The sequence below is a fragment of the Calonectris borealis genome, chromosome 5, assembly GCF_964195595.1.
Source record: "Calonectris borealis chromosome 5, bCalBor7.hap1.2, whole genome shotgun sequence".
In the NCBI taxonomy this organism is placed as follows: Eukaryota; Metazoa; Chordata; class Aves; order Procellariiformes; family Procellariidae; genus Calonectris; species Calonectris borealis.
Window position 1 is genome coordinate 39,290,355 of NC_134316.1, and position 27,990 is coordinate 39,318,344.

Below are 27,990 nucleotides of genomic sequence, written 5' to 3' on the forward strand. Positions count from 1 at the left end.
CAGGTTGAAGAGGGGAGTAGAGAGGGAGGATTACTCTCAAGGGTGCCTTAGAGAGTTTGGGGCTTTTTGAAGGTCCTTGCCAGAAGCTCGTAATGGCTTTTGCAGTTCCCTCTGTTGTACTGAAGTGATGCACACACACAAATTATCCAAGTTGAAAATCAGAGGCCTCCATAGCAGGGAGGTAAGTAACTGGAAGATGGGAATATCGTGTTTATTTTGGATGCTTTTCTAGTTGTGCTGTATCTATGGCTAGTGGCGAGTCCTGGCTGAGAGAATAAAGGTGGCGGTGTTTTGGAGAACTGGAGACTTGGACAGAGAAGTGCTCCTTGCCACTATGGCATGCGCTGGAGCACAACTTGGAAGAAATTAAATAGGCAAAGGAGTGACTGTGACCAGGAGAGAACCTTCCTGTGTGACAGGAGATATGAAAAGAGACAAAAAGATATACTTCAAGGCAAGACAACCATTTTTCAGTTGCTCCACAAAAATCCTACTGGAGGGGAGTCAAGGTAGCACAAAAAAGTTAGGATGAGGCTTCAGAGGGAACAGCGTGAAGGAAATGGTATGGCCTCTAGTACTGGTACAGTTTAACTGGGTGCTTTTATGTGTTGTGCTTCACAAAGATGTTTGCTCACCGGCAGGGCGTGCTGGTGTGAGACAATCATGACAGGTTTAACCAGATTAGCCAGGGGAATGTTCATCTTGTTAGATCAGGAGGGTGGTTTTTGTTTGTAGGATGTTTTTCCTCTGTGAGTCTTGATAATATTGGTTAAATGGAGTGAATCTTGTAGACGAGGAAAGTACTGAGCTTAGGATCTTCCATTTCCACTCTTCACATCCCACAAAATTTGTAGTATGTCTGAAAAGGCTAGGAGGTGTTATCCGAACAGGGCACGTGTTCAGGGCATCCAGCGGAGCAGTTGTTGTCTACCCAAATTGCATCCAAAATGCTTCAGCACTGACACGTAAGATTCCTCTGATGCTGCTCTGAGGATGGTCAAACGTGCTAGAGCACTTGTGTAGTCAGTGAGGAATTTACCTGAGGCTCAGTCCAGCTTGCTCTTGAAGTTGCTGGGATTTGGGCCTGACTTGTATAAACAGCAAATTTAATTTGTCAAAACTGTTCCAAAACTGTTTTAATTTGTCAAAACCGTCCTAGCTTTAGTGACCTTTGTGCCTTGCTGTGGAGAAGTAGAAGAAATGGTGATTAGTAGTTGTTGTGTTCTGGTTTTTTTTTTTCTTATAAGAATGCAATCAGTTAAGGAGGATTTGGTTTTCACCCCTGGGTGGTCAGACTGCCCAGCAAAAGAGGTGAGTGACTGAAACACAGCTCAGGCGCTTGGTGCAGAAAAAGGGGTGCAAGACTCCTGCTGGGATCCAGGAGTTTTACTAGTTGAAAAAAGAAACGCGCAGTGCCAAGCAAACAAGCCTGTAGAGAGGTGCCTTTCGGTCACCTCTTACAGTGTTGTGCCTGCAAAGAAAGTCAGTACTGGGCAGCTTTTCTGTGGCAGTTATCCAGTCAGATTGAAGTATGTTTTAATCTTCCATTGTATGTGTAAGTGGAGTGTGTTGTACTTGATCCTTGCCACAACAGCCTCATCCTGCTTGGGCTTTGGAAATCTTCTGCTTATCTGTGAATTTCGCTCACAGAGATCAGAGCTCAACTGTGCTCCTGTGGTTTATGTTCTGAGGAGAAAAACCCTCACTTTTATGTCAGCACACAAAATACCACATACTACTTCCATCTGTGGTATTATCTGTGACCGTGGCTTGGTTTTGTGTCATTTTTACATTACGTTAGAAATGCTTTGAAGCTCTGCATCAGGTCGGTGTACAGGACCACGGCTCAGCTCCAGCTCAGCCAGGACATGGAAGATCCACTTCATCCTTTGGTGATTAGGTTAACCAATTTGGCCAACTGACATCTCTTACTGTCTCTAAAAGAAGCCATGTTCCAACCCCTCACAGCTGTCCGTGAATTTGGTAGAAGAGAAAGCGAGTGGAGCTTGCTACTACTAGCGGAGCCATGGGAAAGGGAGCAGGTGAAGGTGCAATGTGATGACACTGTGCTTGCAACAAAGAAGAGGTTCCTTAGTGTTGTGCTGCTTATTGTCAAGTTGGTAATAGCTATTCAAAGAACATAAGATCAGTTAACACTCCTCAAAGGAAGGCAGTATTTTCTCCTATGACACAGACACAGAAAAATATGGTGCTTACAGATGATTTGATGGGAAACTGGGTGGAGGTGCTTACTGGCTTAGTATTTTTTCTTTTGTGTATAAAAAAATTGTCTCTATATTAAATACTTAGTATTTTGGAATGGCATTTGCAGAAGCTCAGTGCATAACTTTATTTCTGCCTGTCAATCTGGAAATGACTGTTTCTTTACCTCTGAACAGAGTTCAGTGATCAAAACGTTTGGACTTCTCATCAGTTGTTATCTTGTTCCTGTTTTCCAGCAGTGTATGCTGGCAGAGAACCAGCTCTCTCGGGAGATGTCATAAACTTCAGTACCTGTTAGAAACGGGGCCTTTGGGAGTAGGGCTCTGCCCCCTTCGCACACAGTGCTCCAATGTTCAAAACCACTGTTTCTGTGCATCCTCAAAGCCGGATGAATCAAGAAAGCCGGATGAATCAAGATGCTGGGAATAGCTTTGCAAGCCTAGGATGTCTGTAACCCCCTAGGAAGTTGATAACTTCTGTAACTTGGCTCTCTTTCTCTTCCCTGCCTGGCATGAACATTTGTTTTAAGATGTCTCATAAGCTCTGGGATGCTTCCAAGAACATGTGTTTCAGGGATGGAGTTGATGAAATTCCTGCATGTTTCTTTGTGTTTCAGATATAACCCAGTGCCATTGTGAGTCCAGACCGATGTTATTGGGAAGGGGGTCGATTGTTACCATGTATGTACTTAAAGTGTCCCACAAATTTAAAGGAATTTTTGTAACCTTTTGGGAAGCTTCAGTGCATCTACTATGTGCCAACACACCTTTGAAACTTGGAAGGAGTAGATCTGGGGGTCACAGTTTTGCTGTGTCCCTTGAAATCTGCCCAGCTTTAATTGAGGCTGAAATAGTGAAAAACCCTCCTCCACGTTTAGTTCACGTGCCTCAAAACTCACCCTCCGTTTAGTTCACGTGCCTCAAAAGGCATCAGTGTGCCAGAGTAGTACCCAAACAGCAACGCTCTAGCCTGGGGCTGGGCCGCACAGCAGTACGCAGACTGTACCTTTTCTTCTGTTAGCCCCAGTTTAGAGCACACGTATGGAGGCAATTGAAGAAACCCCTTATGGAGCATGTGAAAGCTGAGGGTACTGAAAACTTAGGAACAGGTCGCTGTAGTGGAAAGCTGCATTGTCTGTCCCAAGCTTTCTGGGTGCCTGTGTTACGCTGGACTAGGACCTGGTTTGCAGAGGTGCTGAGCTCTGTCAGAGACACCAGGGAAGGAGCTGGCCCAGCAGGGAGCAGAGGTGTTTGACTTCCTCAGTTTTTCAGGCACCACCAGTCCATTGTCTTAGCCATCCAACCCTTGCCTGGGCGACCTCCAGCAATCTTTAAAGCCATCAGCACTGTCTAGTAGCCCTCTCCAAAGCTGCAGGCTCTGAGATGCTCTGTTCCCTTGAGGCTGCCTTGCAAAGAACGGTTCAGGTGGTCTTCCAGGGGAGCTGGAGTTGCCCACAGATGCTCATTCAGGTTGAGGGTGGAGGGTGTTGATTTTCTGGCTGCCTGACCCAGATCTTTTTTTTTTTAATATATTTCCCCAGCACGTAAACAGTGTTCTTCCATCACAGTGAAGGTGACATTTTAAAATACTTGTGATGCTCTTGGATGCTGTGATGACAAATGATCTAAGGAGGTGGGGGAAAAAAAAGGAGGGGGGTGACTAATTCTGCAATCCCTTCCCTGTGTGAAGAGGACACGTCAGGGACAACTGACTGAACACACTTATCAGCTGCTTCTCTCCTTTTGTGTGCCAAGTGGCCTGTGGAGGTGAGGAGGAAACCAATCTGCAGTTGCATAGCTGCGCGTCTCCTACTGAAGCCCTTGTGCGAGGAGGCCAAGCCAGGGTTCTGTAGGTGACTGATGCGGTGGTGTTTCCAAGCCTTTGAGAGTGCTACTGCAATGTAAATGAGTGTTTGTTTCTTGCTGGCTGGCTGATTTTTGTACACAACTCAGAAACCCCATCAGTGTAGGTGGCCCTTTACAATAGAAGGGGAACCGAACAGTGAGCTGCTGCCTGGTCCGAAAGGGCTCCTGGCACAATGGCCATGCGTGGGTATGGCTCAGAAGAAGGGGGAACAGAGGGAACGAGCTCTTTTTGCTGCAGTCAGTTAGCAGAAAGATGCTGTGCGTGGCTCCCAAGCAATTCCAGGTCCCTCCTGTGGTATAAAAAGGTGTAGGGAAGTTGTTCTCTCTGCTCCTTAGTTTCAGGAGCTGCTGTGGCAACAGTAGCTTCTCCCCACAGCTCTCTACCGTTGCCTGGAGAGGTACGTGTTAAACTGCTGAGAATACGTCTGGCGCTCAAATGGGTCCCTGCAATTTAGCAAGAAACCCCTCTCCTGGGCTGCAGATGGAGCAGGGCATTTGTCTATGTGCCTGAATGTGAAATGTGCTATGAATCTGTCGCTTCAGCTGATCCCAGCTGACCCCAAGTGTTGGACAGGCTTAAAGTGAAACCAAGTTTTAGCCTCATAAGGTGAAGGGTTAAAACATTGGTTATAAAATGGGAAATTATTGCAGAAGGGAAAAATAAAGAAACACAGAAGAGGCAACAGTTAATACTCATGAGGTATGGGACAGTGGCTTTTCTGAAGCCTATTTAAGAATAAATCTTCTCAAGAACAAAGTCGTCTTGAAAAGCTGTTGCTTAGACCCCTGTTAACCTTTTCTCTCAAGAAGTAAATTGAATTGCAGTTATAAAGCTGGCAGAACTCATACCAGAGGGTTTTTGGCTTCACTCAGCACTTCATCTCGGGGTTTACTGGCATTTACAAGGCACTACCTATGATGCATTCACATATGTGATTAGGTTCGAGGGTCGCTTGCACTGCAGCAATGTAGCAAATTTTTCCACAGTGGAATGAATCTCTAAAGTTTTCTTTTGCTTCTTAAATCTTGCCCAAAATCCAGTTACTTGCCCAGCTGTTTCTCGCTGTTTGTCCCACAGTAAGTGGGACACTTAGAGGCAGAACGTGGGAATGTGTGCTCCAGGGTTTAAGGGCAGGCCTGGATCACCAAGCTCCGATGGAATAGGGTGGGTGGGTTGGCTGGTTTTCCATGCCCCAAAACATCTCAAGAGGGATCTTTGATGTATTTTCTTTTGTGAAGTTTGGGAAGCTGGTATGGATTTAAAGGGAAAAATCTGGATTTCTCCCTCTTTCAGCCAGGCAGATATGTGGCATCAGCAGGGGGTGTTGGGACTGTTCTGCGGGGTCACTGTGACCTGCCAGAGGAGAGGAAATTCTAAGCAATACAAATATCCTATTTTCAATGCAGTTTCCTCATTTGTGGTTTGTTGTTTTTATTTGAATGGCTATTGAAAATTGTACAAGAAAATTTTTGGCATGTGCTATGTCTATACCTTGACCTTATTGTACCCATAGTACAGTGGGGTGTTTGCATTCGTCATTCGTTTCAGTAGGAGGTCTCATGCTTTTTCGATATCAGGCTAATAGGAAAGCCTGGTTGTTAGGTTCCCCCCAGTCTCTAGTGAAACAGCTGTGGGGAAAAGATAGCACCAAGGATTTTCTGGGCCTCTCTCATGTGGAATCTCTGTTGTGTCACTGTTCAAAAATATCACCAGTTTGATGCCTGCCAACTAGGTTGTACTACTGGGATAACAAGCAGTATTTAGCAATCACAGAAGACATATCAGAGGTGAAACTGAGCAGTGTTCTCTGCCATTGTGTAACTGTCTTCTCGGTTTTGGTAGTTTCTTAATGTAGTGGGTGTTTGTAGGTGGAAGTCTGCCTATGCAGATAGTGCCGTATCTGTTGTGCAACAGATGTCTTCCTCTGAGAGATATCCTCTGTAATGTTTTCTCTTTTTTCTAGATTGTCCCCAGCCACCACAGCCTGAGAATGGAGGCTATAAATGCCACCCTAGTCCCTGCAACAACCCTCTGACTTCAGGCAGTGTCATAGAGTATCTGTGCGTCGAAGGCTACATGCTGAAGGGAGATTATAAATACTTGACCTGCAAGAATGGAGAGTGGAACCCAGCCATGGAAGTCAGCTGCAGGCTCAGCCCGGGTGAGTGCTCCCTGACTCCCGTGGGACAGTCAGAATTGCCCTTGCATTGGCTTTTCAGATTATCCTTAAACACTGAGTCAGCGTGGTGCTGAGGAAGTCCATACAGCTGTATCTCATTGCTCCAGCAATTTCATAAATGCGGCTGACAATCACAACTCTTTGTTAAAAATGTCTCTTCTGTAACAGCCCATCAGATGCAAGCTCAGAGTTCCTCACGCAAGGAGACGACCCACGGAAAGGAGTATAAAGGAGGCAACTTGTTACTTATGTGGAGCCTCTTACTTTGACAGCTCTCATCCCAGAAATGGGGGAGGCCCTAACGGAAGCATTTTCCATTCTGGTTTTGCTCCTGATGGGTTTGACAATACATCTCCCTCGGTGGTGTACCCGTCTGTCCACATGTGCACACGTGTGTGTGAGTGTGTAGAGCTGACCTTCCTTGCAAACAGGTTAAGTAACTGTTGGTCTCCTGTAGCAAAGAGCTCAATGGTGCTCTTTTCACTGTACTGGGCAGGAAAGGACATTGCTGACAAATGATTTCTGTTTCTCTCCAAGTGGAATTGGACAGCTTTTATTTTGTGGGTCTCTCCCAGTTAAACAGGAATTCCTCCATCAAAGCAGGAAAGTAAAAAGGTTTGCAGGAAAATGTTCATCATACAGCTCTTAGTTTGCCTACGGCTCTTCTAGTTTTAAAAGCATGCATACTGGATAAAGGGAGAACTCTCTCCCCTCTTCAATTTTGGCTTGTTGATAGAGTCTTACCGCTCAGTCATCCTGAGTCAGCAAGATGTACACTCTGGAATTAAGTCTTGTAATCTCTAAAGCAAAATGTGTTAGCATAATCGTCAGGAAACAGAAAAGCACCTTTTTCAAGCTCTTCATGGAGCTCACTGCATACCTGTGATCTCTAAAACATCCTGTCCTGTCCCAAAGACACTGTCTTCTCAGCGTCTCTGTCACAGCCGCTCCAACAGCCCCTTCCTTTGATGTATAAGGAAGGGAACTGGGAGTTTACCTGGCAGCAACTAGATCCTGAAGAGGCTTTTCAAATTCAGCATAAGCTTCCTTGCTCTTGCAGCACCCAGGCTGGAGAACAAAGCTGTGCTATGTTAGTGTGCAGGTACCGTTCCCGGGGTGGCGTTCCTGCGTGGTGTTACTTGGTCTACGTCAGGGCTGAAGGGATTGTGTTGTGATGAGCAGAAATCCCTCAGATTTCTTTAGCATCCTGAAGGATCAGTGGCCTTATCAAAAATGTGGGGCCTCAAAAGTCTGACCCAGTGAAAAAGCCGTTGCTTTCACAGCACAGGCTTTGAAACAACTGGTCAGGGTCAGACAGCTGAGGTTTAACTAGCAGGTCTCTTTCACAGGACTAAAAGGAGGCAGAGGTGGGAGACTGTAGAGAGAAAGGCAGTAGGTCTTAAAATGACGGGTAATGGGTAAGATCCCACCTGCTCCATATAGAGTAAATGAAATCCCTGGCAGTTATCAGATGTTTTGTATAGCTCTGAGCCTGTCAGCCCCGTAGCCTTTTGACAGTTTATTGTATGAGTTAGTAAGCATCTTGTTGGAATATGAGATGGTGAATGTGCTGGAGTGTACCCTGGGTAGTGAGCAGTTTTACAGCATCGTGTACTGATGCTGAAAATGGAGCACCTCTGTTTGCCTCCCCTCTTCCCTGTCAGCGTACTCAAAGTGCTCTGAGTAATGTTGAAAATGGAAATCCTTGCTCAACCCTTTTTGCCATAGGGAAAAACGTACCAGACGTTGTTTTTTCCCTGGGGAGAGGTCAAGCTACTTCTGAAAAATTTCAGGAAAACAAATTCAAAGCAACTAAACCAGTAGGTTTGACCCCAAGAGAAGATGCAGAAAATGCAAACTGGCTTTCCAACTTACATGCCTGTTTTGGGCATAGATTTCAGGCTGCGGGCTTAAAAACAGTGGTTCTCCAGCTTTTTTTCTTCTGTTTGCATGCTCTTCTTCCCTTCATCCCTACCTGCATGTGTGTCCTGCATCCCTCTGCAGTTTGAGAGCTGTGCTCCCAAAGAATGTATTGAATGTAGCAAAAAGGAATTGAGGAATTGCATACATGGGAATGTCCTGAATGTGAAATGCACGGTAGTATTTGCTGATGGGGAGGTGAGGTTTTTCAGATCTCTACAAAAGACATAAATTAGGGACAGAGGCAACACATACACAGGTAATTATTTGCTCTAGGGAGGTGAAAGGACTAGTGTAGCATTCTAGGCTCAGCAATACCAGCTCCAGGCCGTTTTCTCTCCACTCCCAATTTATTCCTGTCTTGCAAGGCACCTTTGAAACCCAAATTGGTTCCCATACAGTCACACGGCACAGCTGAGGAAGGGTAGGAAGGAGTAATGTGAACAGGGCGCATGTATCTAACACTGAAAACTCAGCATCCTGAAGCAACATCTGCCTTCCCTCTCTGTTCGCTGGCATATGTTTGTGTGAGAGAGAATCTGAATACTTGCTGCATCTTAAATATACCCAGCCAGGTGACTTCCACCCCTTCCTTTGGGAGGCTGTTCCATTAGCCAAGAAAACCCGTTATTTGGAACTTTTCCTATTGTTTGGCCTGAAATATCCTGCTTATTGTGCTAGACAATTATTGGCCTTGCTGGTGACATCAGGACATTTTTTTAGCTTTTGCTCAGCCAGATCTATATATAACATGACCCTTACCATCATCTATCAGTTCCCATGGCCTGCTTGCACTGCTTTTCTGTTTGCCTTGTGTTTTTCCAAAGGACCCTTGTATGTGCATGTTTTATTTTAGGTTCCCTTTACAGCTGATGGAGAGGTGTCAGCTTGAGCTCTGAACTGTCCTCTGTAAGAGATAGCTGGTGTGCCTTGACTGTATGGGAAACTTGGGCTCCTCACATGTGCACCCAAGTGTAGCTCCTGAGAGCAGGCAATGTGGATGTTTTTCCTTCTCTATGGCAGTGATTTAAGGGAGTGGATCATTTTACCTTGTGTTCCTCTTGGTTTTGTAGAAAAGGACTCTCCTCCAACAATTGGAGTACCCACGCTGTCCATAGTAGCCTCCACAGCAAGCTCCGTCGCCCTGATTCTGCTCTTAGTTGTGCTGTTTGTTTTGCTGCAGCCAAAGCTGAAGTCATTCCACCATAGCAGGTAAGTGTAGCTGGGGTTTGGACGGGCTCAGAGGCATCCCGTTTCTTTGCAGCAGAAACCCATTAAGGTACTTGATTTAGGCCTTCACTTTGGAGCAACTTACCTCCTCGCTTCTCTGCTCCTGTTTTAATCACCTCAGTGGCACCTCTGCCCCATGGTCCAATAGTGGTCTGAAATGGTGGTGCGATAGCCAGCTGCAGTCCCCATCCTAACATCCCATCTGATGAGTGGCTTCCTTGCTCTTTTTCCTTGGCTTTGAATGTGGGAAGTTACGATCCCCGCTAGCCTGGCTATAGATCAATCTCCTCCCTCTTCTAGCCTTGGCCAGCTACCAAAGTACATGTCTGGGTATATATATGCATCTCCCCAAGTCCGTTTGTGAGACCCTACGGACACGAATTCAGGCAGTACTGCTGATTAGATACACATGCAAATCTGCCATTGTTCCCTCGGGCCTGGGTTTGTGGATGAGAGGAGGGACCCAGCCATAATGCTGCTGCCAGCTGAGGTCAACAAAGTCGCTGTGGACTCTCTCTTCTGAACCAGCTACTTGTACTCCTTAAATAAGAGCAGAGACATGGCTGTCCAGCAGCGGGGAAGTTGAGAGGTGGGGCCCTGGAGTCTGCCCTTTTCTGAAAAAATCCAAACCACTGGAAAAGAAAAAGTCAATCTCAGGACTCTGACTCATGAGCCTAGGTGATTCACACTGTGCCAGTTTAAGAGCTGTCTGCTCCACCCCACTAGAGGTTATCTCACCAGCAGCAAAGGTGGCAGAACAGGCAGCACCGGGTGTTGCAGAATACAGCAGTGTAACAAGCTGAAATCAGTGGTGGTCAGAGCTCTTTTTTATCTGCCGGCTGTGACAGCAGAGGGCTCTGAGTCATGATCTTTGTCAGATTTAGCTATGGAAGCAGGTGAGGTGGGAAGCATTGTAACCTTTTCAGCTCTTGCTGCTAAATCCATCGAGCACTGTGAATTACAGCCGCTGCTCATGTTTATGGCAATTCATAGTAGGGCTGCAAGGCTATGCTTGCTTGACCTTGTTAAACCACCATTCATGTTTCTGTCTGTTCTCCCCTAAATAAATCAATGGTGAGTGTTAGAGTTCTGCTGTGGGAGGTTAGTGGGGTTCTCGGTAACGTATATATAAAAATATAAATGCTCAACTTGATATTTCCCCCCCCCCCCGCTCTCTTTGTTTCTTTTTTTGAGGCGAGACCAAGGTGTGTCTGGAGATCAGGTCTCTATCATGGTGGATGGTGTCCAAGTGGCTTTGCCATCCTATGAAGAAGCAGTGTATGGCAGCACAGGGAACTGCATTCCACCCTCGGACTCCCGAGTGCAGATCGTGCTCTCGGAGGGAGCTGGGCAGAATGGAGCCAGAGAGATGCAGCAGCAGGACCAAGGGGCTCGCAATAGCTTTGAAAGAGAAGATGAAGCCCCCGGACATTCTGGACTGTGTGAAGCCAGTGGCTCTCAGCGCTCTGAAACTGTTCTTGTGCATCAGGCTGCTACCTCTTCCTGGGTAGCTGGCATGGCTAGCAGTAGACCTGTACACAAAGAGGTCCAAGATTCAGAAAGCAGTGACATACAGAGCCTTTTATCACTCACTTCCTCCGAGGAATACACAGATGGTATGTGACTTGGGCAAGGAGCACTGAATGAGACCCTTATAAGAGTAGGTCCTGCAGTTGACTACCTAGGATGAAAATGGCAAGGAATGCCCCTATGTATGTCAGGCACCAGAGGAGCTTTTGAAAAGAGATGTCCCCGTCTCCATGGCATGTTTCACAACTTAGATGTGCAAGCAGTATTTAATACCTTCTTCTGAAGTATGTGGTGCTCTCAGACTGGGAGCCTAGGGCAGTCTGGAAAGACTGTTGGGGTTCTGCTGCTCACTCTTGTTGTCTTAGCAAAGGATTTGCAGAGAAATGCCAGCCTCCGGCGTCGTAGTGCAAATGCAGTAAAATAGCTGTGTTTGTGGAAAACAAGTTGGTGGGAGTGGGAGGATATGCTTGGGCTACAAACCCCTTGTGATATTCGGGCTTCTTCATTTTTAGACTGTTCTAGTAAGCAGCTTACTGCATACAGTGCTGCAGCCTTGGCGTGTGAGAAGACTAAAAGGGATGTGCTTGAACTTACTGTACAGGGCAGAGGGGCAAGTCTGTTAAACAGTCAGTGCACCTTGCATCCTTCACTTCTGTTGCCCTGAAGGAGTGGCTTTACAATCAGCCAGAGCTGATGTGAAGCTGCAGCTTAAGATTGCTTCTGCAGAGACTGCTGTGTCTTAAGCAAGAAGTGTAACCGGCTTGTAGACAGCTCAGGGCAGAACTTCTCCCTTGCATGGTGTCACGTCCTACAGCCGTAGTAATGCCACCCAGAACCCTTGCAGTGAAAGCGGTTAAAGGGGATTTCCGCTAAAGGGCAACACGTTCTGAGATGGGCATTCTGAAGTGCGTAAACAGCAGAAATCCAAAAGTGAAGCTTAACAAACTATGTCCGCAGTGTAGAAATTAGAGGATGTTGCCTCTGCACTGTGTCGTTTTTATCAGTGCCTGGAAACATGTATTGCCTCTAAGGCTTGTTGTACCGTAGCAGATTGCCCCTTGCAGCAGGAGACCATAAAGCTTGTGCTTATGGCTCAAAGATGAGGAACCTGCAGCTACTGGAGGAGGTTGCATTTCTTCAAGTTAGATAAGGGCAAGTGTGACCCTTGTATTTCCAATTATCCCTGTCACAGTAGGAAACATGTATAGGACATTTTGAAGAACTAAAAGATTGATGAGGTCATGGGAAAGGAGGAAACTGTCATTCTTAAGGGAAGTTACGACCTTCCCCTAAACAACATTGGTGAGGCTTTACTGGGAATACAGTATCTTGTTGTGGGACCCCCAGTTCAAGAGAGATGTGGAGAAACTGGACAGGCTGTGTTGGAGGCCTGCCAAGATAGCCGGGGGCTTCTGGGGAGTGATTGAGGGAGCTGGGCTGCTTTAATCTGGTGAAGAAGCAGCTGAGGGCCAAGCCAACGATTGACTACAATTACTTTACAGGGAGTTGAAAAGACTATGGAACCAAACTCTTCTCAGCCAGATGATACAACATGAGCAATGGCCACAAGCTGTAACTTGACAGATTCAGATTGGGCATTAGGAAAATATTTTGCGCTAGGAGGGTAGTGCAGGACCAGATGGGCACCCAGAGAGGTGATGGAGTCTCTGTCCTTGGAGACTTTCAAGGCTGGAGCTGGCAATGGTGCCGCTTGCAGGGGCAGGCTGGAGCAGAGTCCTCCAGAGGTCCCTTTGCTGTGTTGTGATGACAGGAAGACCACTGCATTATCACATTATGAAAGTGGGAACCTGTCTCGCTTTCAACAGTAGTTTTTCTGGTGTGCGTTGAACTGCAAGAGTTTGACTACTTTTTCTTTTTTTCTCTCCCCACCATTCAGATATTCCCTTATTGAAGGAAGCATGAGGCCTGCTGTGTTTGTCTAGCCTTCTCCCTCTTGGATTTCTTCTTCCTCCCCTCCCCCTGCCTTCGGGACAGAAGCACTCTGTGCAGCCTTCCCCGTCCTCGCGAGCTGTGCCCTGGATACCTCCAAGCAGAGACGCCCTCAGCTGAAGATCCAAAGGATGTCGCCAGGTTGCCTCCTGGGTGCACCAGTGGGGTTGGTGCAGCGCTGGCTTCCCCATTCCATCAGCATCAGGGGCTCAAGGAACAGAGTGGATTTGAGCTCTCTTCTCCTCTTCCCCAGCCAGATGTTCGACAGCAGTCTCTGTAGAGCTGCTCTTTTCTTGTGCCTTTCTCCTCCTCACACCGGCTTGTTGCAGCTTATCAGCCTCTCTAGCCCTTCTGCTGCCCAGAGAGCAGGGGCTAAAATCGCTTGCTCACTGGGTGCAGACACAGTTTATATATACACGTATATATGTTATATAGGCTCTTCTTCCAGCATCCTCTTTGTTGATAGGGCAGGACAAAACGCCTCACTGGGACTGAAGCTGGGCTTGGGAGGGATGCCCAGTTAAGGGGCAGCTTGTGATGTCTAGAAGCACCTCAAATGAGATGGGCTGTGTGACAACTTAGCTGTGCAATAACAGTTCATCGAGAATTGCTAGAGCGCTGAAGGCTGAGAAGTCCAACGTGTAGGAATGCCCTCTGCCCCTTCTCAAAAACCATCTCTGCAGGAGTCCATTCCTGAAAATCACTTTTGTCCCCTCCTTCCTTCTCTACCCGTGCAGCCCACTTGATGATGCTGTGTTTCTAGAAGCTGGGACTGGGACTGCACTGCCAATAAAACAACCCTTTCAGCTTTGGTCTGGTGCCAGAGCAGCTCCTGGTGTTAGGTTGTAGAAGAGCCTTGGAGAATGGCCAGTGGTTAGCAGGGTCCAGAAAGCTTGGAGGATGTGACTTTCAGTTAACCAACCCTGTGTTAACTATGAGTTAGCCCCATTCACCGAGGCATCAGGACTGGAACCAAATTTGGGGCCCTGCTCTTCTGAATAATCTGTGTGTCTCAAAGCTTTTTCAGTTAAGGTGGTTCTGCACTAAAGCCTAGGTTCCTGTGGTCAGATCTTCAGGCAGAGGTAACACTTCTGAGATGTAATTTGGAAGTGGTTCAGGTGTTTGAAAATGTCAAGAGAAAAAATGCCCGTAGGTAGTGAATGCCTAGTGCCATTGGTGCAATCCCAAATTACCTTTCCAGCCACACTAGGTACCTTGGTACTTGAATCCTGGGTAGCTGCCATCTCGCAGGCTAGTGTCTCTTCCTAGCTTCATACAGCAAGAGTCTGCTGTTTTATCTTAATGGGCTTCAGCGGGCCCACAGAGAAGGGCTTCTTCCTTGTGGCTGGGGGTAAGCAGCATTTATAAAGTCTCTCCTAAATACAACACAGTTGCCGATTCCTGTGAGGGAAGGTTGGCTACATTAACAGCAGGACACCATAGCTTATTCCTGAACTACGTTTCGATGATTGTTTCAAGTTCTGGTGGCAGGGAAAAGAAAATCCAAAAATATGTATACCTCTGCCCCCTCCCCCCCCCCCCCAGTTATCTACAGCAGGTCAGAATATCGTGGTTGCTGTTTGCAGGACTCTCTTTTTGCAGGAAGCCACATTCATCTGGGGTAGGTGATCCAATCACAAAAGCATTGTGGTGGTTGTAAGGTTCTTCACCGGGGACGTCTGGACACTGTTCTGTGGGATTGGCTTCAGCAAGAAGAGTTGGCTTCTTAGATGCATGTACCTTGTCATAACTGTCTTGAAGTAACCAGGGAAGTGTTTGCCCTGTGAGAAGCTGCTAAATTTTTGAGTTAAAGGAGGAAAATGTCATGGCCTTACACATCATGTGGTAATGTACAGGTAAATAGGGATGCTGTCTTTACTGCTTTGCTTTTGGTTTATGATCCTCACCATCCTCATCCTTGTTGCTCCAGGAACACACCATCACAGCACTTGGTAAAAGTGACACACCACCTTTACACATAAAATCACTGTGGCTGAGCTCCAGTTCCTGGAAATGGGGATTGGCCATAGTATCCTGCCATGTACCTGCTGCTCCTGTTCCTGATCAGCTGTTAAATCCCGGGACACCTAGGACAGCACGTGCCTGTGGATGGAAGAATCCCATTTTCCCTATCCTTCTTTTAGAGGGATGTTATTAATTCAGAAATACAGTATTTTGAACTTCCTTCCTTATTGCTCATGTTACCTTGCATTAACACAAGGATTTGATAAATCCCATTTGGGTGGCTTGGATATTTTTTGTTCAGTTTGGATGGTGAAAATCCCACGTCGTTTTACAGTGAGCTGCGGTGTCTCAGCTTCGAGCACTGTAGAGAACATCTGCTATTGGAATTTTAGAAAATAAGCATGGGAATAAGCATGTATTTAGTTTTTAACTTGTACCTTGGAAATGGTCTAAGCTTGAGCAAAGTGTTTTATTCACTGGTTTATCAGGGTGGATGGCGGGAGGGATCCGGCGAGTGTAGTGGTAAGGGAGTATGGAGGGAAGAATACGTGACTTCTTTCCTGCTACCTAACCAACTCGGAGCAGGAGGAGTTGCTCTTCATGCATCTAAGGTCCTGTCTACTCAAACTGGCCCTCAGCAATCAAGATGTAGAAGTCGGGTACATGCTGTCTTCTTGCAAGGGACAGTCCTTTAACTCGGTGTTAGTACCGGGTTGGCGGGAGAATCCCACAACGAAGCTGGAAGCTGATCCCGAGGCCTGACCTTGCCCTGGACGAGTGCCTGCTCCTCCAGCAGAAAGCACGTACCGTGTGGCCCTGCCTCCTCTCTGCTATTGTAAAGCAAGCAGCTGCCAGTTTGGTTGGGTGGGGAAGAGAAGGAAGCAAGCTGCACAGAAGAGGGAGTGCTTTAATTTTGTTTCATTTATAGAAATTGTGGGAAATGGCTTTCCTAAGGAGGGGGGGAAATGCGGAAGTGGAGGGAAATATGCAAGTGTAGATCTTGTGATCAGGCATAAACAGGCAGCTTCTGTTGGCTTTCTGAGAGGGTAAACCAGTAGCTCCCAGGCCAGTCTCTGATGTGCTGGCTGGTACCCCCAGCTGATGCTTCCAGCACTTGCAGAAGAGCCTGTCCCCTGCACCAACACTTGTGGGAACAGGCCCCAAGGACCCGTGCAAGCCACAACATGGAAAACAGTTTCGGGGCATCACATTCCTCTTGCCCATGTCCTCAGCTTTAGAGTTTATTTTCATGTAAAATGAGGTAGAATGGCTGGGGAGGAACCTGAGAGATGTCTGCCTGACAATTTTTTACAAGGGGGAGGGGGAGCAAGGCCTCACTTTACTGATTATCAAGTGATTGTTACTCATTCATGTTTGTTTTAATTCTGCAGAGGCTGAAGGATTGGGAAGTCTTTTGGGGAGAGATTTAGGAAAACCTAAATTGCACAGTCCCATCTTTACTTACGGGAGCAAGGGCTGAGGCTTAAAGATCCCTAAGTCGTGAGCTCTGCTCTATCTCGGGAGCGTTCATTACCTCTGAGCAAAGGGTGTCCCCGCTTTGGCTGTTGCCATAGGTAGGTGCAGCCTGGGTCTCAGCGTGGTGGATGGGGAGCACAGGGGCTCAGCCGTGCAAGATGTAACGCAGTAGATCTTTTTTTTTTTTTTTTCCTCTCCGTTGATGGGGCCATAGCCTCCTTACCTTTTTTCCCACCTATGTCTGGCAAAAGAATTCAAAGGGAGGCATTTTTTCTTATTTAACGCTCCCGACATAATGATCTCATGCTCTGTCATACGTGCTGAATCCTGTGATATTCAAGAACATTAAAATGATTTAATTACATTGGAAAAACAAAAGTGGCACTTATTTTAAAGGTTTCTGTTATTTTTTGAGTTTGATAGGTTTTAAAAAAAAGGGCATTTCAGAAATTCAGAATATTATGTGCAATAGAAAAATCTCCTTGCTCCCTTTCAGTTGCATAGTTTTTTTAAAAAATAAAATGCAACCTACTGCAGTGTTTACAGCCCAAGCATTGCAGAACTGGACCAGCCTGAGAGAACCAGAAAGTGAAGCTGACAGTAACCCATGGGAAAGCGGGGCAGGCTCCTGTCAGGATCTGCATCATGAAGCTCAGCTCAAAGGATTGTGTCGGAGCCTCCTGCCACCTCGAAGGGGGTCAGCAGCATTGGTGAGAGAGGTGGGTTTGTGCTTGCATCTCCCCATCATTAACTGCAGAAGAGGTAAAAAATGAAGTCGGGAGGAGAGATGTGCTGCAGCGTGTGAGCCTCTGGAGTTGTTGCTGAGTTAAAACTTCATGAGTTTGGGAGGGAGAAGAGCTTAATCCATTTTTATCCTTTTTCTTAACCACCAGGGAACTTGCTGTGTAGAAGAATGCTTACTTGAGCAAGCATGCTGCTTGTTCACCCCTTGGACACCTCCCCTGAGGTTTCTCCTTAGCCTTTCAGCTCCAGTGTGGTGAATCGTTTAATGCATCTGGAGCCTTTATTTGGCCTTTCAGCACATGGAGAAGTCAGGTGTGTTAGGAAGAAATCTCTTCCACGTGTTTTGGGAGGAGACATCCTGAGCTGCTCCCAGAGGTGGATGACTTGGTCAATACTGAGGAGTGGGGCTAAGAGAGCAACAGGCTCAGCCATTGGAAATGATCTGGGATGGTTAAGTCATTTGCAGCGCAGAGGAGGGAACACAAGGAGGGGGGTAAGGAAGAGCTCTGACTGAAAACAGAGGTATGCTGCAGGCTAATGAGCTAATGCATTTGTGACCGGGTTGTAAGGAAGCTTGTGCTTTGTTTAGATGATTTAGCAGACACCAGCAGGCTTGCTGCATTAAAAAATATTAACATACAGCTGGTTGGACACGCTGAGGTTTCCTTGCTGACCTTTTTAGAACATATTTGCAAACTTGGTTTTACTGTTCTGATAGCAGTTGTTTTAAAAAAAAAAAAAAAAAAAAGTTCTGCCTTATTACTCTATCCAGATAACTAATTAAATCAGTTTCACTTTCTGGTTTCTGTACATAAATGCAATAAACCCCATCCATTTTGCACATCCTGCCTCACCCTTCAGTCCTTACCAGGGAACTGCAGATTGAACTTGCTCTTTGTGAAAACCTTTGTTTGCCGAAGAACTTCATTAGAAAACATTTGTTCTCTATGATATGCTTTGAGAGCGCAGAGAGGTTTCCTAGAGCAGGTTTCATTTTAAGGCGTATTTTTATACAGGAAATTAGCCTTTTTCCAATCCTTCATCCCTTCCTCCTGCCCTTCCACACCAAGACGGAGCATGCCACTTCCCACACGTCACTTCAGGGCCCTGTGTTCAGCACTGCTTCCAAACTCGACCCCCTGCAGATGATGTTGGGATATATGTACCCACCAGAACGGGTTCTACTGATGCTCTGCATATGCTTTCCGTAAGCTATGCTTTTGCTTCTGTCCTCGAGTGAGCAAGGACAGAGGCAACTGGGTTGTGCTGGAAAATGTTTTAGTTCTGATTCTCAGATTTGCTTCCTTCCAAAAGAAAACAAAGTGAAGTTGTCTGTGAAGCAGATGTCCTATGATGTGGTGGGTAAACTGCTGGTAGCTGCTGATGCAAACGCAAGGGGAGCTTGATTGCCTTTGTGCATTAATCTTTTCTTCTTTCTTGTATGTGTTTTCTTTTTATCTGAATTGCACCACTATGGAATTATTTGCAGAATGGTACTCCATATATATGTGGGATTTAAAAACAAAACCATAATTGATGCTGTGCAGGATGTCCCTCAATCGGTTTTATTTTGCTTTATTTTATATATATTTTCTGGTATCCTGTACATTGCAGTGGGTGTGAAGATAGTATTTTAATATTTGTACAAAGTTTAATTTAATTGTTCTATGTATATAACTGCATTTCTAAATTAAAAAAAAAAATTTCTTTTGAAGTGAAGCTATAATCTCTTGTGTATTTTTTTTTAACTGCTTGGATCTTGCGGACTGGAAATCTAGCAGATCATTAGTGAATACGTTGCAGTAGTGCAATGCCTTTCATGTGAAGATCAGGATGAAGGTAAAGCTAGGGATGCTCAAATGGCTTGGGGAAGTTGGTGCGGCCTTAGAAGGATCATCTGTTTCCAAAAATACCCTCCACTCTCAGAAGCAAAGGCCACCCTTGGTGCGCCTGTGTATAACTGCATGAGAAATTGGGCCAGGCTGGTTCCAGGGCCATTCTGGATCACTCCAGCTGTGATCACTGGAGTGGCACCTGGACCTGTTGTCTTGGCTGACATTCGTGGCAGTTGTTTTTAGCAGATGCTCCTCAGCCTGCCTGAGAAGTCTCCGGATCTAATGTGCAGACTTGCTGCATGAGGCTGGGCAAGGTATTTGTTTGTCTTTACTTTTTATAGCACTGTGTGCATACATAGCAATTTACTAATGTGGTGCAGAAAGACCCCTCGAGTGCTCTGTCCCTTCCTCTGCTCCCCCAAATAGAACATAGTCTGTGCAGTCTGAGTTACTTGGGAGCGAGCAGCAATGGTCGGTCCGCGATGGGGAGGAAGGCTGTGAGCTGGGAGGAGGACGCGGCAGTTACTTGGCTCTCCCACGGCAGCGGTAGGAAATGTGTGCGCGCTGGGTCTGCGCATGAGAAAAGGCAACAGCAAAAAAGCTGGAGGGGTTGAATGTGTCAGGAGACATGGGCTGGATGAAAGCCATGGGGGGGCCTCAAAGAGGGAGTAAGGTTGGGTCTGGATTGGATGTAAGGAGAGAGGATGCATTGTAGGGAGTGTTTGAAGCAACTGCTGCATCGGATTCTTACAGTCTCCTGCTCGCCAGGCTTGGAACCTGCACTGAGGGCTACGGCACAGCGGCCGATAGCTGCTGCGGTGTCTCCATCCATTGGTGCCCTTGGGAACAGTAAGTCGGGGGAGACCGGCCAAGTTGTTACCGATGGGAAAGGGGAGGGGGAGAAAGGTTTAAAGAGATGATGCATGCCATGAGAGGACTTCAGGGAGGAAGAAGAGGTGAATGTAATAAATGGCTAATTAATCTTGGAGACTAGATAGAACAGTATATATAGGAAGAGGATGTTATTTTTAGAGGGAAGATAGCTCTGACTGGCAAAATACTAATCCCAAGCGAGTAGCAGGACAGCATAGGAGACATTGGAGAGATCTTCCAAATACGTGGGTGTAGGTAGTGCAGGTCTGAGTGCAGAGGTGAGGCTGGGTGCAGGCTCTGCTCTGCTGGGTAGTCGTGCTGCACCGGGAGGATGGCAGAAGCAGAAGCTGCGGAGGAACGGACACCCGTTGTTCTGTTAGTGCTGTATACAGTCCTTTGGTTTTATTATTATTGTTTGCTTTGCTTTGGAGACCTAAGGTAACACTGCCCTTTGAGGCAACTGTACTAATGAGAATTCCTTTATTTTAACAAAAATCTATTGGTAGTGTAATAGGAAAGGGAAAGAGAGGTAAAAGGAAGGAGAGAGGATATCATTTTGGCCGACTTGTTCAGAGTCCTGAAAGTTGTATATTCGCATATATATATTCCCCCCCTCCCCCCCCGGTGGAGAAACAGGCAGGTTAAAACGAAGGGAAGAGGTGATATCTGCCTTCCTCCCATTTCCATTTATTCCTTAAATTATTCCCACACAGCAAACTGATCTTACTGTAGTTTTGCTGCTGTGAAACTGGAGCTCTGTGGCCTGTGCCTGCCCTCCTGTAGCAGACAGTTGGCACATGGAAGTCAGTGGCCTCTAGGAATTGCTTTTAAATTATTACTATTTTTCACTGGGCTGAGGTGTCCTGCCACAGCCCTTCTGGCAGCCAGGAATGTGCCCTTCTTGTTCTGCAGCTCTTATCTATTAGACACGTTAGAAATAATTTGTCACCTCTGGTTTGTGCCTGCAATGAGGAATGACTGTGGGAGCCAAGCCCGAGGGAAGCCAGCCTGAGGTGGGTGGTCTGGGAAATCCTCCTTAGCGGTTGGCCCTTCGGCTGAAGGGCGGAAAGACCAGGGCACGCAGGAACACCTCCGCTTCCAGAAAAGCAGCCTCGCCACAAAGACATCGACCCCGCCACAAAGCCGCTTTGAGAAACTTGCTCGGGAAAGGGGATAGATGGGCTCCTGCCCTTACCAGGCATCCTGCCAGCCGAGCACGCTATACTGCCCAGCTCCCAAACAGGATGTCCTGTACGTGTGGATTTTCCAGGAACACAAAGCCACGGACACACCAGCCCCATTACAACCACGGGCTTTAACTCTTCAACAGGACCGAGGGCATTTGGAGCCTTTCCTTGCCACCCCTGGCTCTGCATGCCGCGACACCACCATTGGAAAGCTTTGCGGTGGGATTGTCTTATCAAATCGTCCCTTGACGTACTGTAGCTTTGCCCCTGCTGGAAACCTCCCCGGCATTAACAGCTCCCCCAGCCTCTGACCTGTTTTTAGGGGTGCATGAAATGCAGGATTCCCCCTCCTGAAAGCAGAAGGATGCCAGCAGGCTACATGCCAACAAGTCCCGTGCTTCGCAGAGCAAATGTTTGCACCTCCTCCTCATTCGCTAGGGCCACCCAGAGGGCCCCTTGCAAGTGCTGTCCCTGGAGAAAAGAGCAGGGTCTGGCCAGGACACACTGCCAGCCCCCATCCCTCATCGGCTGCGGTACTTGGCAGAACTGCAGTGGTCTCTCTCTGGCATCCTGGCGCGCAGGGGAAGGGATGGACAAAGGCGCACAATGGACCCTCTGATTCTCTCTGTTCCCTTTTGCAGGAGGATGATGTTTACCAGCAAACTTCTCACCTTCACCTTCAGTGAGACCTGGGCCGGGACACAGCAGAGCTAAGGAGCCCTGAGGGTACCTCGGCATAAGGTGGTTGTCCTTTGGCAGCCCTCTGTCATCTGGTGCTGAGCTCAGGGTGGGTCTGTGGGACACAGCTCAGGCTTTTCATGTTACATCCATGAAAAAAAAAATAGATTTTGGGGCAAGAGGGCACAGACTGATGCCAACACGCTGGTGTTCAGGGCACAAACACCCTTGTCTCCTTGTCTGCTTCTCCAGGTATGCTGCTCAGGTCTCCTTGTAGCTACATTATGGGGTGGTGTTTGAGACCACGCTGTGTTTAACAGCTCTGCCTGGCAAGCAGGGTTTGTCTTCCAGGCCCCTGGATCCCAAGTGAGGCTGGGGGACCCACTTCATGGGGCAGACACGCTCTTCCTGTCCCCACACGTGCCAAACCACAGTGCCCAGCAGCCCTGGGGCAGCCTGCAGCTGGGGCAGTCGGGCTCTCAGGGAAGGAGGAGGGAGCCATCGTGGGCTGGAGCATGCTCTGGATACCTGAGAGCACCGAGGAGGCCTCCTCAGCAGGTAGGTGTCCCTCCCCTTGCCACTGCTGTCCGACAACGTGTGCGTGTAGTTAGACTTGCTCCTGCCCCTGTGCCTGGGGCTGCCACCTCCCTGCGGTTCAGCAGCAGCTGGGGGTGGCAGAAGGACAGGTTAGAGAGCTGGCAGTGGTAGTCACTTCCCTCCTTACAGGTCAATGGCAGCTGGGGATGCTGTTCACAAGGCTGGAGCTGGGCTGGGCAGAGCTGCTGGCTGCAGCTGGCACACAGCTGGATTTGCTTCTGCACTGGCTGTGCCCATCAGGCAGGTCCTCCCTTAAGAAGGGCAAATGTGCTACCCATATTCAGAAAGTATGTAATGTTCATCTTTAAACCCAAGTTTAAAGTCTCCTCATGTTGAGGAGACCAGGGGCCAGGTTTGGGAGCAGCAGAGTTTTCCCGGGGAGGAAAAGTCAGGCAGCAAAGCCCTCCCGGACAAACCCGATGGGAGCCAGAAGCAGAAGCCTGGCACCCAAGGGGTGACAGCGCTGGGTTTCCCACCTTGTGCTCCTGTCCCTGGGTGCTGCAGGGCAGTGGGGGCTCCCTGCGGGTGGGACAGGACAGCAGTTTTGCACAAACGACTTTCCTCCACCTCCGTGAGCTGCGTGTGCAGGACAGCAGAAATGTCCCTGTAACGGCTGTTTCCAAGAGATTGATGATCCTGGGTTCAGCTCTGCAGACAAAGTTGTTACCATCCTACAGGCTGTGACTCCTCTCATAAACGTAACCTGGCTCCAAATTGCTTCCTCCAGGAAGCTTTAAAATAGTTGATTTGTTACTGAAACTGTTCAGTATTTCTCTTGTGCTTCTCTGGTGCATTTTCAACAGCCTTACAAATAAGTGGGAGTTTATCTTTGTGCCATCTCAGTGGGTGGAAAGGCCCATGCTCTCCCTGTTGATGGGGAGGGGAAAAAACAAAGCACAGAAAACCAAAGTAACCTTCTCCAGGTCATACCAGAGGCTGTGTTGCAGACGGGGAAACAAACATTCTTAATGACACCTTCGGCATGTCTTCTTCCAGACCTCTGCTTTAGCTGTGAGCTCCTGTTTCTTCTGCATGTGGTGATCCAGCCGTCACCCCGAGGGACGTCCCCTTTATTCCAGCACAGGCTGTGCCCGAAGGGAATGATGGAAATGGTAATTCAGAGATATTGATTCTCTTCATCATGGAAGTGTAATGCCAAGGGCAACACCTGCTACATAATCACTTTCATCTTATTCTGCCTTGTGGCTAACGAGTTTGAGATAAATCAGTCAGGGCCATGCCCTGGGCAATCAAATGGAGGCCCCGCTGTTCCCAGTGCAAGATGGGTCAGCGGGGACTCTGGGAGAGTCATACAGGAAGGTGAGCTTTCTTCTTTGCTGCATTTTGGCAGCAAAATTAGGAATTTCAGAACAAGGTGGTAAAAACGCAACAGAATGGAGCGTGGGAGGGATCTGGATGCAAAGGCGCGTGGTGCTGGGGTACCTCTGAGGCACTGGAATTAGGTTTTCTTGCTTACTAGTGCACTAGGGAACAAAGTGTGTTGCTGTTTTGGTTGGTTTATCAGTTCTTGAGCTGGCCCTGGTCCCTGTGAGTTGAGGACCAAGGATTAATGCCTTATAGTTTCCCCCTGCAATTGACAGAGACAATTATAAGAGGTCCAGGGAGATTAAATGTGCCTTCCTTTGTTTCTTCCCTGTTCTGCATTTATACAAAGCCATCCTAGTCATTTTATACTGGGGATTCTTTTTGTCTGTTTTTGAGGATGCAAATTGATTGCCTCTTGACCTTTTCCACAAGAGGAAAAACCCACACAGCAGTATCTTACTACTACTCATGCCATGGTGGCAAGAAAGGGATGTAAATGGGACGGAGAGCAAGCAGTCTTTCCCGTCTCTCTCCAGCAGCGTCGGGTGACACACTGCAACCCAAACGTGACCTTTTGGGGTATGGGGGGCTGCTGTGCCGCCCTCTTTATCTCAATCTAATGTCACGAGGATCTCTTTCGTTTGAGTTCCTAATGCTGGTTTAAAACCTGCCCGGGATGGTCTCCCGTTTTGTCAGCGTTGTCAGATCCACCCGGGTCAGACCTTGCTCGCAAAACCCGCCGGGGTGAGGCAGCCGGGTCACCGGCGCTGCCCCGCGGTGCGGCGGCTGTGCCGGCCCCGGCGGTCCCACACCCCCACCTAGCGCCGGCCGCGGCCCCGCGGCGGGGGCGGGCTCGGGGTGCTGCCCTTGCAGCCTGCAGAAGAGGGGTTAGGTGGCCTCGTCGCCCTCCGCCTCGCTACGGTGCCGCCACCGAAGAGCCGCGCAGCGCAGGGGATGGCACTCGCAGGGTAAAACGGGTTTCAAGGGTGGACGGGTATTCCCACGCTTGCACAAATTTCATGTGTGTCCTCGGGCAACTAGACGCTGATTAGGAGTTAAAAATGAAGATGTGTTCCTCTAACCAAAGAAATTATTTTGGGAGGGAATAAAGAAAAGGTTATTTATATTTAAGATGAAAATAATGGAATTTTTGGGGGGAAAAAATTAAAAAAACCCCAAACCAACAAATTACTTTAGCAACCAGAGTGCTGGCACAGGGATAAATGGGTCTAAACTAGCCACGATGGACATTAGGCCAGAAATTAGGATCACCACCATCAGTTAGATACTAGGGAAGCCTTGTGGCAGGGTCAGGGAAGCTGGGAAGCCAGCTGATTTTAAGATACAGTGTAATCGCTTTATGAAATGTCAAACACTTGCCCAAGAATGGGGCCTCACAAGTGTTGTTCCTAAACTGGACTTTCCTATTATTAAAAAAAACCTTCATTAGCACACCAGGATGGCTTCAGTGGTGCCAGCAACAGTGATCAAGTTGAAAAGGAGCTGATAAATGTACTTGCCAGGACACCTAAGCCAGAGCAGACTCTCAAGATGACAAAATTTGCTTTGTCGGGCAAAAACCTTCTGATTTCTTCAGAGTGAGGGTGTCAAATTCGTTTGTGGGACCTAATGGCCATTGGGAAAACAAATCTCTGTGGCTGCTCGGGGTGATCATCTGCTCCCTGCAGTTAGCAGAGCTAGCTTCTTTCTTTGCCAGAGCAACCTGGAGTCATTTGCTTACATGAGAGGAAACAAACTCTTCAGACACGATGCCCTTCTGGGCAGTTGTTGCAGTTTTCTCTGAAACTTTCAAAAACACAAAATATGATTTTTTTTTTTTTTAAATGTCCAAAGCCCCAAATATTTTTCTTCTTTTATTGGGATCCATAACCGAAAAAAGGTTATTTAAAACTTTTATGTGTCTCCTTTTAGTCTGGTGAGGGAGCGGGGGGATATTAATGCTTGAGGGGGATTCCCTCCCTCCCATGCTTCTCAAAGAAAGCTTCCCTTGTTTTAAGTGTCTCCACTGAAAATATTAGGGATATGGGATCTGGTATTCATTATAAGCTCCCAACAGAGTAAGATCAATGAAACTTTAAATAAAGCAGCTGTGAGCCAGTATGTCATTTAGCTGTTGAAGTTAAAAGCATGTGTAACAAAAACGGAGCTTAATGGCGAGGGCTTTTATTCCCTCTTTCAGAAGTTTGCGTGATGTTGTCTTGTTGCTGATGCTTCACAGTCACACAAGGTAGGTCTTGCCTGAATTTTTCATCTGTGCACCTACCTATCTACTAGAGCATGAAACCTAGATCACGAAGCACTCAGCTAGTACATAGCCATGGCTACTTTTACCTTTGCAATCAGGGGTACCTGATGGTTTAACCACAAAGCCACCCTTTTTTTTCTTGAATGTGAAAATAATTAGGTAAAACATAAAAGTTTATTAAAATTGTCTTTTCTTCAATAAGGAATGAAATTAAAAAAGCTCTTTTTTTAAATTTTTTTTTTCCCCTAGCCTTGGGGAAAAACCAAACCCAAATGTCAGGAAGACTCCAAGCTTCCCTGCACGCACCGTTTGGTCGCAGCGTGTTACACACCCAGCAGTGTTTTCCCCGGGGTCACTATTCTCCTCTGCCACGAAGCTGCCTGCCAGAGCCAGTGGCATATCGTCCATATTTCCGTCTCAGTTGGGCGGCTGAGCTAGGGTCACGGAGAGCTTTTTTCACTGGACAGGGAGTCCATTTTCCTTCCTCTCTCAGCAGTGCAGCCCAGAGCGGCAGAGGCTGACCGGGCCAGCCTTGTAACATGAATTCAGCCCTGCCTGAAGAAAAGCCCCCGGGCTGCCAGTTCACCCTCTCCAACAGATGGGAAGGAGGGGTGGGAGGCACCCAGGGGAGCATTTTAATCAGCAGTACTGCAGTTAAGTCCAAGATGCAGGAAAACAGAGGAAAGGTCACACAAGAGCAATGAAATTCTCAGAGGCTGGAAGGACTTACAAGAAAAGATGAAAAGGGCTAAATATGTGTATCTCAGCTGAGCAGGGATGGCTAAGGAAGGTTGACATTACCATCCAAAGGGAACAGTCCCCAGGGAGGAAAAGGGAGTCTTTAGCTTAGTTCAAGGGCATGTAACTCAATGTGACAGGAGGAATTTTGAAAAGAAAATACGGGTTAAACAGAAAAAAGCATTCCTCCTGATGTCATTTGTTAAACTGGAGTGATTTCCCATGGGGAGCAGCGGAAGCCCAGGCTCTTGACTTGTCTGTTCGCCAGGGAGGGGACATGCTTTCCTGTGCTTTAGGAAAGGCAGGAGGTGGTGGCGAGGAGCTGGGGTAAGTACTGAGCGATGGACTGGCCTGCCAGGCTCTTTGTCTTCCAGCCTTCTGCCTGCCAGAAATAACAGCCTGTGCCCGTTGCTTATCCTACGTGCCATCCAACGCTTGAATTTGACAATAGTGATAAAAGAAAACTCCTCTGCCGGTGTATGGGCTGGGAATTAGCAACCAAGGATGTCAGAGGGTCGTGTAGCAGAATCAGACACCTGGAAAAGCTGATGCGGCTTTATTTAATGCACTGTGCAGCTCAGGGGGCTGCATGAGAGATGCCTTGGCTGTTTCAGAGCTGCAGAAATGATGCCAAATATAAAAGAGGTCTGCATAATCACGTCTTTTGTTGCTGGCAAACACATGGTTAGGACATTGTGGTGGCTGAACGCTTAATTCTAAAGCGATAGGTGCAATATGTGCTTCTGAATGGTCTGGGGGAAGAACAAATAGAAAATATGCCTATTCCCCAAAGCATTTAATCTTACAAAAACAATTTAAAATGCGATTTAAACAGTAGGCTTTCTGGCCATTGTGTTCGTGAGCAAAGCCCAAAAAGTATCTGAACAAAGAATGTATTTTCACCAAAAGGGACATCCTCAGCTCAATGCTGAAAAAGTAGCAGAGTTACTGATCTGAGTGCAGAATTTAGGAAGGCGATTGCACTGTCGACATTTCCTTATGGGAGGTAACACCAATTCCTGTGCCAAGCGAGCAGGCGTTTGGAGCAAGAACTGCGGAAAGAGCAAAGCTAATGCAAACAGATAATGATTCACTGGCAGGAACCAGACACCAACACTCCTGGCCTTGTCCTCTGCAGTGTCCGGACAACCCTAAGGTGCCCGACTGTGCATTTGTTTTCTAAGCTGGAGCAGGAAAGCCCTGCTCCTCTCTGGCTCTGCAAGGAGAAACCACTCCAGCCGGCCCAGCACACAGTGCCAGCCAGCCCAGGGCGGTGGAGGTGCTGCTGGTGAAAGGTCTGGGAATCGAGCTGCTGCCTTCTCTGGAGCGGGCAAGTCAGGCAGCAGCTCTGCCGTTGCGTCGTGATGGTCCTTGTGCCCAAACTCTGAGGCAGAGCAACCCTTGTCT

The 27,990-nt window shown here is 47.5% G+C and overlaps 1 protein-coding gene across 7 annotated transcripts in view; it reads left to right on the forward strand.

Moving 5' to 3' along the window:
* The window catches only part of SUSD6 (sushi domain containing 6), an 88,466-nt gene extending 69,664 nt beyond the window's left edge, over positions 1-18,802 (forward strand). For all 7 annotated transcript variants that reach the window (XM_075151938.1, XM_075151945.1, XM_075151943.1 and 4 more), the window contains 4 exons: positions 6,053-6,250; positions 9,262-9,400; positions 10,613-11,034; positions 12,846-18,802. In XM_075151938.1, the coding sequence (XP_075008039.1) occupies positions 6,053-6,250; positions 9,262-9,400; positions 10,613-11,034; positions 12,846-12,871 (785 nt within the window). In that variant the 3' untranslated portion in view covers positions 12,872-18,802. The remainder of the gene's footprint in view (positions 1-6,052; positions 6,251-9,261; positions 9,401-10,612; positions 11,035-12,845) is intronic.
* Positions 18,803-27,990: the final 9,188 nt, after the last annotated feature.